Below are 13107 nucleotides of genomic sequence, written 5' to 3'. Positions count from 1 at the left end.
ACAAATAGTAACGTAAACAGTCCATATTCTACAGTTTTCACAATTAACACTTTGATTTCATTATATGTGGTGTAGGGAACTTGATGAAATTGGATTTTTTTTTCGTTTTACTTAAAAAAAACAACCTGCGTGAATGGTACTGAGTTTCTCCCCGCGAAATTTAGATAGATAGATAGATGTGCATATTTTACATGGCTTGACTCACAGATATCGAGGGATATACCCTGTCTATTATTTCCAGGAGAGACCATGGCTTAGATGGAGAGTTCTAGAGTATTTAATGCTCATTTTGAGTTATGCAGACACAATTAGGGCCCGCGCTCTACTAGACAATTCCCTGCAACATCCAACAGCCCACACAGTGTGCCATCTTCTCAATTTCCCTCACATAACTTGGGTTAAGTTTGGTTGCTTCTAGAAGTTCAGTTGACCCCTCATCCAATGTTTGGTCAACTGACTCCTTAATGCAATTACCCAAATCCAAGCAGGCTTTGCCCATTGTGGAGACCAAGGGTGTTTCATCTCGCTGAAAGGGGCCATCTAAAAAGGTTAGCAAAAAATAAAAATGACACTCAACCAATTAGTGTCTATAAAAACATCGGTTTTTTAAACAAAGGCAACACCTGTTACGCCAACGCCATTTTGCAAGTATTAAGTACCATTCCAACACTCTGGTGCCAGAGTGGGTCAGAATCGTTTCATTTATCACCTATTGCGAGGTCTATTTCCCTTAACATGGCGAAGCTGAAGCAATCATTGTCACCTGTTGACCCTTCGAATTTTCTCTGGGCCCTTAAACGTCAAATGCACTCTGATGGAAAAGTGGACTTCCAATTTAATACTCAGCAAGATGTAGCAGAGATTTTGTTTGTGGTTTTGGACGCCCTTAAGGGATTTTCCCCGATTGCTGCAGATAAAATTTCAACTGAAATCTCAATGTCCGTAAGCTGTAGCACCTGCCTGTGCACCTCGGTAAATGTGGAAATGCAGGACATTTTCACACTGCCAATGACATCTAAAATCCAATCTTGTGTCCGCAAATTTTTAGAACTGGAAATTCTAACTGATGGAAACAAGTGGTTTTGTCTGCAATGCTTTGCACATAGAGAGAGTACTAGAGAAACGCAAATCAGCAGGATTAGTGAAATCTTATTCCTGCATCTTAAAAGGTTTTTAAAACATGGTGAACATCTGGTAAAAGACAACAGAGTTGTTGAATGTGTTTCTTTACGTGACTCTCTTCTGCAACTACCTCTCGTCAGTGATACGGACACAATGTTTAATCAGAACTACTCATTGTTAGCAACAATTAATCACTCCGGTACGGTAACCGCAGGTCATTATTGGGCTTATGTTAAGGATCCTGCCACAAATTCTTGGTACCACTGCAACGATGAGCGGTTTGCAAATGCTCTCCACCTATTCTCAACAACAATTCATGTTATATTCTTTGTTACGTTCGCTGTTGATCCGCTTTTTCTTTCTTTCTTATACATTTATCATTACGTTTAAAAAACCTGTACTTCCAGGGTCATGGGGGAGGAAAATGTAAATCCGAGCGGTTTTATATTACCCCAGCTAGTTCATTCGAACCAGTTTGCCGTCAATACCCAGAGGGTAAAGAGTTCAGCTCACTCTTCTCTGGTAACTTAAAAGAAGCTTAGCAAGGGGGTTTGCTTTCAGCTTGTCTTTGGGTGTAACGATCCCACTTTTTACCACAGTTCAATAAGGTGCCCAAGTTTACTAACTTGCTCTTCAGGCTTGGCAGCCCTGCTGTCCTTAGTCAAAATATGTACAGGCTGGTCCAGTCATGACAACCTCCTGTGTAAGGCTGAGTGTTTGGGCCCTGTAACACATGTGGAAAGCTACAGCCAGAGTCACAAGCTCTGGCGCACAGGAGGGCTTTATATAATTCTTTTTTATATTATATATTTTTGACATATACATTTTTTCCATTTGTGTTTGTTCTGTAACCAGTCCGTTTATGTTGTTAGCTCTGTCTTGTGTTGTATTGTTTGTGATTGAAGGATTGTTTTTTCTCTTTAAGATTTTCTCAGTGAATAGTTATAGGTCCAAGTTGGACAGTACTCATGCTTGTAATAAGCAAGAAAGTGTATTCAGCACCTTCTTCTGGGAGCCTAATCCCAATTTTATTTACATCCACCGTCCCTGTAGACAAGATACTTCAGTGCAGCTTGCTGTATTGTAAACCTTTTTCAATTTTTGCGTGCTATGAAAAGTCATATCGCAACCGCGAAGGGAAGCGTGTTTAATATCTTTGCTCAGCACGACGTCCCGAGGTCCTTGAATATCTTCTACCTTGTCTGTCATTAGATGTTCCATTTCTTCGAAGTCTTTTTAGTATTGGTATCAAGACATCTACCACTTGTGATACATGTCATTCTTGCGGTCGGAATGACGTCACCACCATGGCAACGATAACTAGCCATTTTGGCTTGGGGGTAGAATATGGTAGTAAAAAGCGGGAAAGACAGCATTGCTTCAATATTCTCAGCAGGATGCCAAAGTGTTGTTGTGTTGAAAACTGTACAAATAATAAGAGGAATAGGCAAGATTTAAATTATTATATTATTCCAAAAGAGGAAAAACGTCGAAGACTATGGCTAAATGCGATAAGTCGTGCACAAGTTGATGAATCTGGAAAAGTTCTTGACAAAACATGGTCACCCAAATCACTACATAATTTTGTTTGTTCTCAACATTTTGCAACTGGTAAGGCATACTCCCAACTGCGTACATGTGCGTTTTGTTAGCCTGTTCTGTATTCGAAACTGAAATGTGTAGCTAGTAAAAATAATCCTTTTAGGAAAGAAAGAGAAACATCCTGATTATATTCCTTCTGTTTTCCCTGGGAGAACTAAAGACAACTCTTCAGAAATGGGTAAAATGGATCGCGTCAACAGAAGAATTAACAGGGCTCTGAGTAAAGAATGTGAGTAGCTACACTTTTTTATATAAAAAATACACAAAAAATGGACAAGAGGCCTTGACTATAAAAATGTTTTCTTTTCAGTTCCATCATCAAGTACATGTGTTGAAGAACCGACGGAATTAACGTTGACTGAACAGACCGATTCAAGTACCAATGTATCCAGTTCGTTGGTAGAGGAAGAAAGGACTCCATTGTATATGGAGACGTTAATCTTCGTAATGAAAGAGATATCTTGCGGGCTGAATTAAATCTTAAAACTACGGCATTATCCTATGAAGGATTAAGGAACAATAAAGACAAGAGTATTAAACTAACTGGCTTGGAGTTCAATATACTTGATAAAATAATTTCCTACTTAAAAAAATTCAGCATTGAAGTTAGTCGTAGTCCTTCCTTGAACGTTGAAGATCAGATATTGTTAACGATCATCAAACTTAAACAAAACCCAAACTTCGAATTCTTGGCATATATTAAAAATATAGCTACAACAACATGCATTGAGTGTTTTTGGAAATGGGTTAACATAATGTACTATAAACTGAAATTTCTTATTCGGATGTCAGACAGGGAGAAAATATTCCAAACAATTCCAGCAGTTTTTAAGCAAAAATTTCCAAGGCTAACAAGCATTATAGACTGCTTTAAAATATTTATTGAGGCACCAAGCAATTTTTTAGCAAGGGGACAATGCTACAGTCAATACAAAAAACACTGTACAATCAAAGTATTTATTTCCGTCACACCGGTTTGCGCAGCATTGTGTAACTTAAGTGAGAAGCATAGTTCATAGGAAGTAAATACCTTGAAGTTAGACTTTTGTAAAATATTTCTGCCTTAGCATACACATAAACATGTAAAAATGTATATAAATGTAACAATAAAGTTTAAACATATCAGTTCACTTTTTTCTACATTCGTAGCAATACCAGACCTTCTGGGCTGGAAGTTTTTTCAACTTTAAACAGCTTGGATGAAACCAGTTGTCGCACTCATCGCATCCAACCATCTCACCCTCACCAGTCGTAGACTCGCACACACAATAAGTACGGTTTTCTGGTGTTATTTCCGGAGTAAGAGCGTTTGTATCTGTGTTGTACGATTTTGTTATTAAAGCAAGGCAAAATATGATTTTTCCAAAACAATGTTGCCTGCTCTTCATAAGGGTTGTAAAATCTTGATCGACAGGGATCCTTAAAATTAAAATTTCTTGCGGTGTCCAAACAACAAAATCACCATACAAGACATTAGTTAACCAACATTTCCATTTGAATTTGTGCATAATAACAATGTTTACTATCAAGTTTATAAATTCCATTGATATTTTTGACATAAAATGTGTTAGAATTTATGGCCTCTAACAAAGAGCCTTCACGTAAACTGTATGGGCACTTAACTTCTACAACACCGTAACCGCAACACTCACAGCAAACTAACGCATCAGGGGATGCACCTAACCAAGGATGTTCTGGATGTACACATAATCCTACATCTTTGCATTCAAAATCGGTGTGAGTTTCTGGGTCTCCCAACACTACAATATTGTTTACAGTATCGGAAGTTGATATTTCCTGAAACAATAACAATGCTTCGTGTTCATGGTCTCTACCCCATTTTAGGGGTGGCACATTCAAAGATAAAATTTTCTTCTGACAAATTTTATCCATTAAACTTTTGGCTGGGTTGGTTTCATCTGTATGAAGCACTGAATGGATAATGGAACCAGTGATTCTTGCAGCTCTCTGTTTGTACCAGGTTGAAGAAGTAGCTTGATTTCTAGTCGCTTCTTCGATGTAACAAAGATCTGACTCACTGTACTTTAAGTTCTCAACAATGAAGAAGGTAATTTACGCTGAACAGGTGGAGGTTCATTTAGTACGAAAGCATCTTGATGCTCTTCAAACAGAGATAAACCTACAACTTTCTTACTTTCGGTTGATAAATCAGCTAAAAATGCACTTTGTTCCTGTGATGTGGCAGGTAGCATATCATTTCTTGTATATGATTTTATTGTTGACTTCCCTTTATCGGAATAAAAAATAATGTCACAGATTTTGGAGGCGTTAACATTCCGGGTAAAATTTTGGTTCCACTGGCAAGGAAGGTCTGTAGGTGTGAGTTAAACCTTGTCGAACAGCAGCTTCCAGTTTATAAAGAATTGCTGCCACATGAGAACATGTTTCACCAAGGCTAATAATTAAAATAATTTTTAGTTATAGCTACAATCAGAGGTAATATATACAACAAAGAAATAAAACTTACCCAGCCATGCATGTACAGTGACCAGCTACAACCTTTCCACTCTTTGCAACAGCTACCCAAGGATGATGGGGCTCCCTTAGTTGTACGGTAGGATGATCTGACATCAGCAAAAAACACTACACCACCAGGAAAATGAATAGGTTTAGTCGTTTGCACCCAACCAGAAATAAAATATTGATAAGCCTGTAAAGATTTATAGTTTTCCATTGCCTCTGGACTGAAGATCCCTAAGTGAATCAAAAATTAAAACAAAAATATTTATTTAGTCAGGTTCAACAAACAGTTTTCTGAAAACTAGCTAGCAAGATTCTTACTTGGGGATTTTATAAGGTAGTGATCAAGATGATGATATGAAAGTGGTGGCCACTCTGTTGGGTCTTCTATCCAATCATCTGCAGGTCTTTTGTACGGACATTTTTCTAAACCAATTAGCAAAATCTTTTCCTTGTAACGTTTTAAAGCTTCTCCAGTCAAATTTTCTTCGTATTGATACATTTTAAAATTAAAAAGACGTCTTATCCCTTCAATCGCTACAGAAAGACTGAAAAAGCGTACACCATATCGTAATGGCTGCCAAAACTATTGTTTGTCACGTGACATTCCGACCGCAAGAATATCACCAGCTCCTCGGAAATATTTTTTACTGTTATAAAAATATGTATATAATTAAAGAAACGTTTGTTATCATGTCATCTTACTTAAATTGTTTGTTTCATATCGAAATTTTGTATCACTCCAAAAGTAAGAATCTCGAATATTAATTTAAAGGGTGTTGAACTAATGTTGTAAAACTCAAATAGTGGTTTAAGAAGTCTTTCGAAATTTTTAAGAAGTCTCTTTTCAAGGTCACGTTTAAAGATTTGACATTTTATTATTCTTCATTAATTATGATGTGACGCCCCAAAGAAGTGTCAATATTTTCTATTGTCATAATGTTTGACCGGTAAAAGAGCATGGATTTACACTTTGCCAACATCAATGGCTTATCAATGTTTTATTGTCTTTTTTGCAGACTAACTTGCAATCTCCCAATACACCTATTTAACATTACGCGCGCCATTATTATTCCGCGCTAGGGAAGGGTACTGGGTTCTAAGAAGGGGTGCCTGATAAAATCTTCCTTGTGTTCTTCTTAGTTAAACTTGATGAAAACGAAGTATAAACAACACGCTTACATTTATCTATCTGCACAAAATCTTTTATTTCAAGAATTATTTATCATGCCAAGTGTAAACTGTGCTGTTATTGGCTGTTTTAATAGCACTAAGAAGCTGCGAAAATGGAAGAAGGAACGATGTGAAATTCACGAAGTTAACCATGAAGAATGTTCATGTCAGCGACCGTTTAGTTTGTATTGCTTTCCAAGCGTCCTTAGAAATTACGAACAGAGACAGCGTTGGATAAAAGCTATGAGAAGAATTAACCCAGATAAAAGTGATTGGGTACCAAAACAAAGTGACAGGGTATGCTCTGTTCATTTTGTTGATGGAACACCTTCCCAAAAGTATCCAGACCCAACACTAGAATTGGGGTACGACACTCCTGTTACTAAAAAACCTAGGAGGGAACTATTTCGACATTCTCTGGAAAAGTCATCTCTTGATTCAGAAAATGTTCCCAGCAATGAAGCCCAAGAAGAGGAACCTTGTTGCTCAAATATTTCTGACGCATCAGGATTTTTTTCACCGACAATACCAGACCACTCTTACACTATTTCTTCACCGCCTACATGTGAATCATGCAAAGACAAGAGCGAAATGATCAAATCTTTGGTCAGTAAAGTGAACTCCTTAACTGTACAAGTAAAGAAGTATAGAGGCAAAGCCTTTGAAATTGTTAAAAATACAACAATGACTTGGAGAATCATTAAAAGTGATTCCAAAATGAATTATTACACTGGTCTATCTTCTATCATGTTATTTAACACTCTGTTATTGTTATTAAAGCCTTACTTACAGCAAGTGAATTATTGGAGGGGGTCAAAACGAGCATGTTTAAGTACTAAAATAAAGTGTCAAACTAAACATGTGAAAAAGTTAACACAGCGTGATGAGTTTTTGTTAGTTTTGATGAAACTTCGTTTGGGCTTACTGACAGAGGACCTTGCAGATCGTTTTGGAATATCACCATCAACATGTTCCACAGTATTTGTAACTTGGATTAGAATTATAAGTAGAGTTTTGGGTGATGCACTTGTTGTCTGGCTGCCAAGAGAAGCCATTCGTGATAACTTGCCTAAAACATTTGCCAAAGCAGGTTATTCCAAATGTCGGGTTATAATTGATTGTGCTGAGGTGTTCATTGACAGACCAAAATCCTTAACAAATCAAGCATCTACTTGGTCAGACTATAAACATCACAATACTTTAAAATTTCTTGTTGGTATAAGCCCTTCTGGATATATAACTTTTTTATCTGATTGTTATGGTGGGCGCGCGTCTGATAAATTTATTACAAATGACTCTGGATTTTACGATTTGTTAGAAGGGATGATGAAGTTATGGCAGATCGTGGATTTCAAATCAGAGAAGAATTAATGTTACGTTTTTGCAAATTAGTTGTTCCACCAGGTGCACGTGTAAAAAGTCAGATGACAAGTGCTGAATGTAAAAAAACTAAAGATGTAGCAAATTTAAGGATTCATGTTGAGCGAGCAATTAACAGAATTAAGTTTTACCGCATACTCAAGGGAGTGTTGCCTGTTACAATGTTACAACATGCAGATCATATAGTTAAATGCTGTGCTGCATTATGTAACCTAAAGCCTGTATTAATTAAAAAGAAACCAGAAAAAACTACTTGAACACTTTTGTAAATTTTCTTTTTTCACATTTTTTGCTTGTTTTGTAAATATTTTTACCAAAAAAAGTTGTCTGAGTTATTCTGTTTTTTTAATTATTGTTATCTACTCGTATCTCCCTTTGTTTACATGCGCACTCATTCTAATATTTCGGGCTCGCCTACCTACTTGAAATAGTTAAAGTTAATGGCCGTAAGTGTCGGAAAATCGAGGCCACACAAAAATTTATCAGAATACCTCATGGAACGTTTAAAGAAATATAAAAAAATACTGTATGTACTTAATGCCTAAATGAGAGGTAGCCTATGCCAAATACTTTTCTTAAGGGAATATTTTGATTAGAAGACACATGGTCATTTTAACGCAGAAACATCTGGCTACAGATGGCATTTAAAAAAATTGGTTGAAATGTATTTGTAAAGCACGTTCAAATCAAAGAAAGATAAATATGCTCTTCAAACTTTTATTTCTAAACAGACAAATATATACAAAAATAATTTTCGATAGCTTATGCATAAAATAAATCATCCTGAAAATATGGATTTTAAATAAAATGTGTCGTAATATTCTATAAATGTTTTTCTCATAGAATTCCACACTTCAGGCTCAAAGTTTATAATGTCGTGCACCATCCCATGAGGTGTCCAATCTACAAAATGACATTGGGAAAAGCCAGTTACTCCCATTTGCATAACACATTGTGTGTAATATTTGTGGTTTTTGTTCAATACTGTTTTTTCTTCCATGTGCGTCAAGTAGGGTAGTTTTACGTTTAAATCCTTTGGCGTCGTGTAATTAATCGAAAAAGGACATTTTACTTCTAAACATGCTGGCAGACAACAATCACATGTTATTATTCTGTCTGGACTTGCACCAATGTAAGGTGTGTTTTTATCTAAATACAAGCCACACTCTAAAACCTTCACATTTTTATGCCCTTGTAAGAAGTTGTCTGTAAATGCATTAACAGCATTTATTTCCATTGTACGACCATATTTTAGTGCTGGTATAGGGCTAATAAATGACATGCCTGAAACTTTCTGGTTTAATGCCCAGATATTAACGGATCCTCCACCTCCTGATTTAACTTTTTTCATTTTTGTTAAAACTTCATGGCCTTTTGAGGCAGAGATTACATGCTTTCTAAAATTATACCAACCAGTATTCTCACTTTGTCCTTGGGTTAATTTTTTAATATGAATAACTTTCTCGGGTGTTACATATAGATTGCCACTAGATTGCATTCAAATTCAGTTTTTGTTTTTGACATTGCAAGTATGTCACTTATACTGTATATGTCTGATGGTTGAGTTACATCAGAAATACTTAAACACTCTTTAACAAAGTCAATTTCTGGTTTTGGTACAGCAGTAAATAAAATACTTTCAGGAATAATTTCTTTTAATTCGTCTGCTATTTCGTTAAGAGAAAGTAATTTCTCGCCACAATGTTGAAGAGGATCAAAGTTCTTTTTAGGTGTCGATACTAAAGGGCGCTTTCTCTTTCCTCTGTCTGAAAAGTTATCTCTGCTAAAATTCAAGTCTTTAATTTTAGTTGGAGCTACTTGCTTTCTGTTAGGAAGCCACTCGTTAGCGGTGCTTGTACAAGCTGTATTTGTAAGTCCAATTCTGACAGCAGCTTCAATGCGATATAAAGCAGCCGCAACATGATTACATGTCTGGCTCATTCCAGCCATGCATGTACAATGGCACGACATTATCTTACCACTTTTTTCCAGAATTAACCATAGTTTATGGAAAGGATCGTTAATCGCTTGCGACTTTCTGCATGTACCTTTAAAAATGCAAAAATTACTTCCCGATAAATCATGATAGGCGAGAGGTTGAAGCCATCCAGATTTATAATAGCTATATGCCTTTGAGTTTTTGTAGTCATTTAAATCTGAACAACCTAGTTCTGATGGATAAAACATAAGGTAGCTAAAGATGTCAGGATACAACACCATGGGCCAAAACTTTATTCCTTCTTGCTCATCCATCCAACCGTGAGGTATTTTAAAAGGATCTGGAAGTGTTCTATCGTTTATTTTCAGCTTCTTCTGATACTCCTCTTTTAAATTACTCTCTACTTCTTGAGCAGTTTTCACAGGCTGGACGAAGTTCTCAGCTGCTGAAAACACTCGAGCAATTAGTTCTTCCTTTCTTCCACTTATCCTTAAATTTCTAACTCTCAAGTAGTTCTTCAACTCTTCGACAGACATTTTTGATATTAAATCGTAATCCATGTTTGTTTTAAATGTTTTAAAAAGTTGGTAAATAATTTGATAGCTATAGCGCGATGTTTATACTTCGTTTTCTCAAGTGTACTGAATCTTAGCGGCACCCCCAAATGGTACCGAGACTCCCGGCCGGGATTACGTAATCGTATAATGTTAAATAGGTGTATATCTTTACAAGCAAATTTGCTGTCTTGCTCAGTTATGTTGTATCCATTTTTTAAGGAGATGATACGATTTGATGGCAACTGTTTTGCTGTGTCTGGTAATTTTTTTTATTGTTGCTGCTGCTTTTGGAGTGCTTGTCGGAGGAGTCATTGGTGTTGCAGAATGATGGCTTGAAAAGTCCAGTATTGAGGTGCTCATTCGGTGACGATGCTGGTACTGCATCAATGCTAGTGGCTGGTTCTGTTAGTGTTATTTCTTCTCTCATAGTGGAACCAAAGCTTATTGCGTCCAGAAACGTTATTAATGTACCATCATTCTTATTTCCAATTTTTATTTTGAAGGCTGGTATATTTTCTGGATCACTTAACTCCTTTTCTGTTTCTATCGTATGTTGTTAAAAGTGATGAGTGTCTTTGGCTTTTTTGTGCCTTGTTGGTGTCAAAGAATTCCATACCACTGTCCGCTTCTTTCCAAAATTGAGATGTTTACAAATAATCGGCAATGTGCTCGAGGTGGGATTGGTATGTCCAAGGATGTTTCTCAATTACATGGTAAGGTATAATTGTATTGCTTCTTCTACGTGAAATTTCACTGCTGTGTTTAGTTATTTTAATTTCAGTACCAGATAGATTGGTATGGTTCGAGTTTTCTTCCTTTACTTGCAGTCTGTTAAATGCATTTAGGATTACATTTGCAGGCTGGTGATTTGAGGTCTCCGAAGAAATTACTTTAAGAAAGTTGAAGCTTCTTTCCTTATTTTCTGCATTTGTTGTAGGTCAAGAGAAGATACGATATTGTTCTGGTGCATGTGCAATCAATACCATACAGTTTGCGTTTGGTTAACGATTTAGGGCTTTTAATTACTTCGTTCATTGCCAACGCATGTAAAAAGGTGGTATTGTGCAGTCGCAAGGTGGATGTAGGTGTGCGACACTGTTCTGGGCTGTACATGATCTCCTGAATTTCACAAGCTGTTTCAAGAATTTCAAAAACTTTTCGATCTACTCTCTCATGCCAGTGGTTTGTGTAGTCTACCAAGCTTAATCAGAAGAACGTTTAGCTTCTTCAACGCTGAAGGAGGCTGCAACCGTTGTTTCAAATAACTGTCTATCATTATTGTTTAGATGAAATGGCAGTTTATTGTATGTATTTTTTAAATGGCCAGCAACACAATGTAATGGTTCGCAAGGAAAGACTTTGTAATTGGCGAGACCAAACTGCGGCAAAGAACAATTTGGTGATCGATAAAACAGTGCTGAAGCACGGTGTCTTCCTTTCAATTCTCTGTCAAGCATCTTCAGGTAAATAAGCTGAATGAACTCATGTCTAAAGATTACTGGCCATCTGCACTGATATGTAGTGTTGTCTGCATATGTTGCAATACGTTGGTGTTTATGTTCGCAACCTTCCATAGTATTGACACCTATCTTTAGACATTTTTCTGCATGCAGCAGTGCTCCATGGCACAATGTCCAAAGACTAGGACAAATAGATTGCTTTAATAAACAACATTCTTTGAATAGCTCATGTTTCCACACTCATAGGTGTTTGTTTCAGTACATCCGAAATCCATTAGCTTTTCGCGATCATCCCTGTAAAGGGGAGAATACAGACGTTCTCCAGTGACTAGTGACTGTGAGAAAGACCATAGATCATGAAGGCCTTTTGTTTTTAGTGACTGAAGAGTGTGTGTTCTTCATCGGTTAGGATGGGTCTTCAGTTGCAATCTCGAGACGATAACTCCTGCCAAAGAATGGAGAGTAGCAGATTTTGAAGCATAAAAGTTGACTGGATGTTCGAGACGATATGTAATGGTTTTCTGGGTTGGCTCCGCTGGGTTCCAAGTCTACCTTTTTAAGGGACGGTTTCTTGGTCAGCCCAAGCATCATGATACGATTTCTCAAATGTTCATGTCTAAAGTCAGAAAGTTCTTTTGTTTTCAGGTTTGCTGCTTTTCATTCTTTGTCACAACCTTTCTTAAGGCTGGCTTCCAAGCCTAACATTCTTAGCCCTGGGATCTGTGTCAGTAGGTAAAAGCAACAACGATACGATTTGTAGTTGTCGACTCTTCTTTTTCCAACTTTTAACAAAAGTTAGTGGTTTTTGCGGATGGTGTCAATGAATGTGGCTGGTGTCTTGCAGGAGGCAGGGGATGCTTACTCAAGGGCCCGCACCAGATCCCAAGCTTGAGTGAATTTTACCAATCCTCATGTTTGCACATTCATAGGTGTTTGTTCAGTACATTCGAAATCCATTAGCTTTCCCATTATCCCTGTAAAGAGGAGAATGGAGAAGTTCTCTAACGGCTTCTTATTATTTGGAGTGAAACCTCCTTTTTTTCATTAAACTTTCGACCCAGATGATAAAGAGTTCAGCTCACTCTTGGTAACTTATAAGAATCATAAGAATGAAAGACTCAATAGAATAGGGTTAGAAGATGAGCTAGCTGTACTTACCCTTACATGATTTGAAACTATAATTTTTTATCCTTTTGTTTGACATTTTTAATGGTACTAATGCATTTGCAAATGTCATTATATCTCTTTTGATGTTGTTCTTCAATCCTCTCAATTCTCTTTAGAAGTTGCCTCAGCAAACTAAAAAAAACAACAAAAAAGTTTAAGCTTTATATACTACTTTAATAAAATGTGTTACCTATTTCAGTATCGTTTTCAATAATTTGTTATCCTG

General features: G+C 36.8%; 4 protein-coding genes across 4 annotated transcripts; 3 read left to right on the top strand and 1 right to left on the bottom strand.

The window, feature by feature from the left end:
• The first annotated feature begins 323 nt into the window (after nt 1-323).
• LOC130614523 (ubiquitin carboxyl-terminal hydrolase 2-like) lies at nt 324-3159 on the top strand. Its single transcript, XM_057435950.1, has 2 exons — nt 324-2953; nt 3035-3159. The coding sequence occupies exon 1, from the start codon at nt 736-738 to the stop codon at nt 1510-1512; it is 777 nt and encodes a 258-aa protein (XP_057291933.1). The 5' UTR covers nt 324-735; the 3' UTR covers nt 1513-2953; nt 3035-3159.
• LOC130613548 (uncharacterized) lies at nt 2430-3743 on the top strand. Its single transcript, XM_057434877.1, has 3 exons — nt 2430-2733; nt 2828-2953; nt 3091-3743. The coding sequence occupies exons 1-3, from the start codon at nt 2430-2432 to the stop codon at nt 3741-3743; spliced, it is 1083 nt and encodes a 360-aa protein (XP_057290860.1).
• A 2035-nt stretch (nt 3744-5778) lies between these two features.
• Nucleotides 5779-7749, top strand: LOC130613547 (uncharacterized). Its single transcript, XM_057434876.1, has 2 exons — nt 5779-5953; nt 6422-7749. Exons 1-2 carry the CDS (start codon nt 5779-5781, stop codon nt 7747-7749), a joined length of 1503 nt encoding a protein of 500 aa, XP_057290859.1.
• Nucleotides 7750-9228: 1479 nt separating this feature from the next.
• LOC130613546 (uncharacterized) lies at nt 9229-10257 on the bottom strand. Its single transcript, XM_057434875.1, has one exon. It carries the CDS (start codon nt 10255-10257, stop codon nt 9229-9231), a length of 1029 nt encoding a protein of 342 aa, XP_057290858.1.
• Between the last annotated feature and the right edge of the window lie 2850 nt (nt 10258-13107).

The sequence above is a fragment of the Hydractinia symbiolongicarpus genome, chromosome 11 (assembly GCF_029227915.1).
Source record: "Hydractinia symbiolongicarpus strain clone_291-10 chromosome 11, HSymV2.1, whole genome shotgun sequence".
In the NCBI taxonomy this organism is placed as follows: Eukaryota; Metazoa; Cnidaria; class Hydrozoa; order Anthoathecata; family Hydractiniidae; genus Hydractinia; species Hydractinia symbiolongicarpus.
The sequence above is the reverse complement of the archived record's forward strand: the minus strand, read 5'-3'. Positions and strand labels throughout refer to the sequence as shown.